Raw genomic sequence first — 6,095 nt, forward strand, 5'->3', positions numbered from 1 at the left:
CGAATTCCGTTATCAATTGGTTGAGTATTGTGGTTATTTAATTCGTTTTTTATTGTTCTTGAACATTTGATTTATGCAAGTGTGATAAATTGAGAGACTTTTTAAATGTAATGAATTAGTATTGAAGCTTGAAGAACTAATTTTAGATCATGTATATGATGCACAAACCATATACATAGGAATACTATCTACACTTGGTAGAGTTCTCGTATAACAATGGGCGTCAATAATCATTGAAAATGAGCCCATTTTAATCTTTATATGGTAGAAGATATAGGACATCAATGATCTAGGATAATTCAATAATCAGTGCTTAGGCTAGAAATTGTTAAGGGAATGGATAAGGAAGTTGCTAAAGTTATGTAAAATTTAAAGGAATCCCAAGATATACATAAATATATCCAAATCAAAATAGAGTGCATAGATAATTCCATGTTAAGGATAATGTTTTTCTCTAACTAAAGCCAAAGAAGAGTTCCTTAAAACTTGGAAATTGTGACAATCGAACACTAAGATATTGTAGGCCATTTGAAGTAATTGAAAGGAAAAGGTGCATGCAAAAGGTTGGTGGGAAAATATTCTCACATAGTTATGAAAGCATGGGCTATGTAAAATCATTATAGGAATGGTAATAGGCCTAAATATATTTCACCAATAATCTCATTATCACCGATTTTAGCATTTATTTTGACATTCCCATGACTATACTCCATGTTTTTCATGTGATGTTGTCCAATACCATCTATGTAAAAATATATAAACAGATTCTAATTACCATTTTTAAAGGAAAATAATAGACATTTGATAAAAGAGTGATGGTTATAGGTGTGACACCAACCTCAAGACTCCATTCATCAAGCAAAGGAATATGTGCAACGCAATATAACACAATGTTTGCATTCCATTATATAATATTTCATTTAGACATTCTTTAAGACAATTTATGGTCGATGTTAAGACCCCACACATTTTACATACATGTTTAGAAACCTCATGCCCACAACAATAGATTCAAATCCACTTCTTATTGTATATAAATGGACATTCTTACTGTAATAGTTATATACCACACAATAATATAAAATAACATAAAAAGTCATAAGAAGCTCTTATAACCAAAGAGATTCTTGAAGTGGAATAACAATAATATAAAATAACATAAAAGGTCATAAGAAGCTCTTATAACCAAGGAGATTCTTGAAGTGGAGTAATGACGCATTTGACTTGTAAATAATTTTCAAGGCCATTAGATCCAGATTCTCTCCCAATTCCGCTCATCTTGTATCCACCGATTGGACAGTCTCCACTCCCTAGAAGGTAACAATTGATCCATACCATTCCAGCACGCAAAGATCTAGTAAATCTATTAGCCACATTTATGTTTTTAGTAACAATTCCAGCTCCCAAACCATAAATTGTTTTATTTCCTCTTTCTATGGCTTCATCTATAGTCCTGCATTACACAAATCAATAACTTTATTAATTTCAAAATTACAGATATATACTATATATTAATTATTTTTAAAAAATTAATAAAAATAAAAATATTATAAACTTTTATATAAATTAATAATGATATATACAAATTAATAACATCTTTGAAACATATAAAAAGATTCAAAATTATAAATTATTTTATTATATATCATGTAATGTATTCATCAGTAAAAATAAAAAAATTCTGAATTCTTACTTGAATTTCAAAATAGACATCACTGGTCCAAAAATTTCATCTTGTGCAATCTTCATATCATCCTGCAAAATATTTTAAAATAATAAATATCTCGAAAATATATTCTTAATATAAAAATATATTAATAATATAATATTTTTGTATAAATATTGATTGAATATAAATTAAATTCAAGTCACCTGAACATCAGAGAATATTGTAGTTTCAATATAAAATCCTGGACCACCTAAACAGCTACCTCCAGTCACTAAATTAGCTCCTTCATCTTTTCCATATTGAATATATTTCAGCACCTTTTCAAATTGCAACTTGTCGATCTGAAAAGAAAAATTAAAAGTATCACATATAAAAATTTAGCAAGTATTAGATAAATCAAATGTGTAAGTGTCATCTTTCAAAACCATAAAATACAGCGAATAAAAATATTTAAACTTCTTATAAGAAGTAAATACAGGCTGTCCAAAGTTATCCCACTCAGAAAATAAATTACTTAGCCAAGTGGTCCTCCATAAAGTTGCTATAATTTATTCCATTTCCATAACCATCCTATATAGAATATAGACATAGACATGGAAAAGTTAATAATTATTAAGGGAGAGAATTGGCGGAAAATGAGATACTCTATTTGTGTTCTTATTCCAAACCAAAGCACATGTATGAAATCACGCAACTGTCTTTTTTATTTATTCCATTTAGAAGCACATATATGAAATCACGCAACTGTCTTTTTTATTTATTCCATTTAGCTTAATAGTCAGATTTTGTTGGTTCTCCCCAAATAATGTCATGAAATGGAATATTAATAGAAGTATATTTGAGCATCGATACCAGCGTTGAACATCTAGATTGACCATTTCAAATCATATTATTATTGGTGTATTATGATTGTTTTTTATAATGCTTTTAAAAATGATTAAGATTTTTTTATTTTCATTTATAATTTTTTTTGTTTAATGAGAAGAAAATGAAATATAATACACATGATATTTATTAAAATTTATATAATTTTTTTAAATTATAAATATAATATAATATAATATTTTATTTTTATTATTTTTAATTTAATTTTAATATTAAAAAACCAATAACAAAATAAAAATAAGATTAATAATAGATTTTGTAACTACATATTTTAATAATTTATAATTTAAATTTACAATTAAAAAATTTGAAATGTGAAATTCATTTTCTAAATTTTATAAATATGTCTGCCATTTTAACATTACGATTAAATTTTTACAGAAAACAACGTCCTAAGGATTATATCTTTTTGTATAAAAATATCATATATATATATATAAAGTCAGATTAATAATTTAAGGTAGAAATAAAATAAAATATATTTTTTTATAAAAATAATATATATATATATATAATTTAATTAAAAATAAAAAATCAAGTTAATAATTTATTGTAAAAATAAAATAAAATATAAACTAGTTCTTTAACCTAGAATTGGGTGTCTATCAAATTTACTAAGAAAACTATTTTAAAGTGGGAGTAAGTTACACTCTTAAATTACTCAACATAATATTCTAGAATCTATATTCGAAAAAAAGAAAACTACAAAATATTCAATCAATTTTTAATCTTTATCTGCTCGGTCAATCTTAGTGGATGGGCTTCTCAAGTAGCTGAGAAAGGTGAAAGCACAAGACATTGGAGTTGAACCTTTGACCAGACAAACTGACACTACTGAAGTGTACTGCAAGTTTCTACACATTTTCATAGAATTGTCAATGCTATCTGAGACAGTGCAATCTATGAGAAAGGTGCATGCATGGCTTACCTGAGGGCCTTGATGGACCCCAGACTTAAAAGGGTCTCCGATCACTTGCTTCTTTGCTCTTTCCACTGCTTTCTTCACAAATTCATCATAAATGCTTTCTTGAACAAACACCCGTGAACCTGCCAAGCAGGCTTGCCCCTGCACAAATTTGATGACATATATATCAAAACAACATACTTGATGCAATGCAATACCATTTGCTCAATCTAATATTTTTTTATAAGGCATCTGGTTTGTATAGTCACCATGTTGCTAAATACTGCTAGATGGGCAATATCCACAGCTTCATCAATATCAGCGTCCTCCATAACAATGAGAGGGGATTTTCCACCCAATTCTAATGTCACAGGCTTCAAGTTGCTCTTTGCAGCAGCCTCCATAATAAGTCGCCCAACTTGAGTTGACCCTGTAAATGATATCTGAGTACAATCCAACACGGAGTTACAAACCCTTCATATTCTTTCACCGTATTCATTTCAATGAACTAATGATCCCTAAATGAAAAAATTATAGCATTTTCCATCAATGTATCAGCTTACCTTATCAATATCCATGTGGCTGCTCATGGCAGCACCAGCAATTTCACCAAAACCAGAGAGCACATTAAGTGCCCCAGGGGGTATTCCTGCCTGCAGTTACAAATTATGGAAGAGACCACCTCCGATTAAAAAATTATTTGATTGGATCTGCAATATCTTGACCCTATTAAAATGATAATATAAATACCTCGCTGGCTAGTTGTGCACAATAAAGTGCAGTTAAGGGAGTCTGCTCTGCAGATTTGATAACCACTGTACATCCGCAGGCCAATGCAGGAGAGACCTTATTGAAAAACATTAGCAATGGAAAGTTCCACGGTATTATCTGACCAACAACTCCAATGGGCTCATGAAAAGTATGGGCCTGATAAGGTCCACTCATCTTCAACGTTAGTCCATGGATCTTGTCAGCCGATCCTGCACATATTCATAGATACAAAATTATCAAGATGTTTAAAAGCGAAATGCATCATTTGGATTACAACATGATCCAAATCTAGATGTGTGAATGTGAATTACCATTACATTATTTAAATTTAGTACCATTACATTATTCAAATTTAGATTAGTGAATTACAAAATACTGAGAAGAGAAAAGGTGAACTGATTTAAGAAGGTTATAAATTAGGTCATTTTTATTTTGAACAGCGGATTTTAGGAATATTTTGAAATCTGAAAAGGTAAAGTGTTAAAAAATTGACTTCCTATGATATTTAAAAAAAATTAAAATTGACTAGTGAGATTCCAATTTCTAATACCAAAATATTCCCAAAAAAAATCTGCTAAATATTTTATATTCCCAAAATCAATAATCCAGTTAAATGATTCTAAAATATTCCCACAATCCAATTCAGCGCTCAAATCCAAACTGAGAAAAAACAAACACACAAATAAGTTCATAGGTTTTTATTCAGGATATTTCACCAGCATAATATCGTAGAACCTCAAGAGAGTATGGTAAATCCATCATCCGAGACATATCCAATGGCTTTCCACTGTCAAAAGTTTCAAGAACTGCGAGCTGCTCACTGTGTTGCAACACCAGATCCGCGGACTTGTGAAGAATGCACCCTCTTTCCTGAACCGGCGGCAAGCTAATCCATTAAAAGAAGAAAGAGAAAAAACGCAGAAAAGAAACCAGAAAACAGCATAATATAAATATAGCAAAAGATGAACAATATTGATAAAGAAAGGGAAAAGAGAAAAAACGCAGAAAAGAGACAAGAAAACAACATAACGCAGCAAAAGATGAACAGTCTTAATAACAATTATTACATAGCCAGACATGCGAGGCCATGGCCCGTGATCAAATGCTGCGCGAGCGGCTTTTACAGCCAAATCCACATCTTCTTGCCTGGCCTCTGATACGCTCGCTATCACTTCCCCTGTTCGAGGATCCAAAGTCTCGAACTTTTTCCCTGCAACAATACAAATAAATCAGCCCTAAAGATCTAAACACAAATCTTGATTTGACTTTAAAATACTGTGCAATGGATCAAGAAATTAAATACCTGAAACTGAATCTACAAACTCTCCATTGATGAAGAGCTTCGTATGCTTTACTATAACTGCGGGGCAAACGGTGCCATTCGATTGGGAAGAAAGGGACGCCATCTCGGAGTTTCTTTTGGGGCAGAGAGAGGCTCGGAATGATAATCGAACGTTGCATACCGTGGCCCTCCTTACCATAATATATAACCATAATCATGGAGCCTCCGTGCTCGTTAACCTCAAAATCATCGTGTAAAGCCAAATAAAAGAATCATAAAAGAATCATGGTGTGGAAATTAAAAAAAAAAATAAAGACAAATAAAAGAATCATCTTGTAAAGACAAATAAAAGAATCATAGTGCAGAAATCAAAGGCAGTGGTCTTTAGTGAGACTTTTAGAAGCTTTTCAGGTGGGTTTTTCTCATCAAATTTCTCTAAAATCTGGTAGCAATTTATCAGAATCTCCAAAAAGTCTCACTAAAGACAACTCCGAATTAAAGAGCATAAATAGGTTAAGTTAAAGTGTTTTATATTACAATTATTTTAGTTAGGTATAGATATAAATAAGTTAAAAGTATTTTAT

At 30.6% G+C, this 6,095-nt stretch overlaps 1 protein-coding gene across 1 annotated transcript; it reads right to left on the reverse strand.

Annotated features, from left to right (window-relative positions):
- Window positions 1–919: 919 nt before the first annotated feature.
- On the reverse strand, window positions 920–5,665 carry LOC149226017 (aldehyde dehydrogenase family 2 member B4, mitochondrial-like). The gene is made up of 10 exons (XM_089375194.1): window positions 5,533–5,665; window positions 5,297–5,439; window positions 4,946–5,099; window positions 4,209–4,438; window positions 4,022–4,111; window positions 3,728–3,901; window positions 3,483–3,620; window positions 1,873–2,010; window positions 1,694–1,755; window positions 920–1,453 (listed from the first exon to the last, which is right to left on the reverse strand). Exons 1-10 carry the CDS (start codon window positions 5,633–5,635, stop codon window positions 1,180–1,182), a joined length of 1,506 nt encoding a protein of 501 aa, XP_089231320.1. The 5' UTR covers window positions 5,636–5,665; the 3' UTR covers window positions 920–1,179.
- Window positions 5,666–6,095: the final 430 nt, after the last annotated feature.

This window comes from Pinus tabuliformis, chromosome J (genome assembly GCF_031772625.1).
Source record: "Pinus tabuliformis cultivar Carrire ecotype Pingquan chromosome J, CPIR1, whole genome shotgun sequence".
NCBI lineage: Eukaryota > Viridiplantae > Streptophyta > Pinopsida > Pinales > Pinaceae > Pinus > Pinus tabuliformis.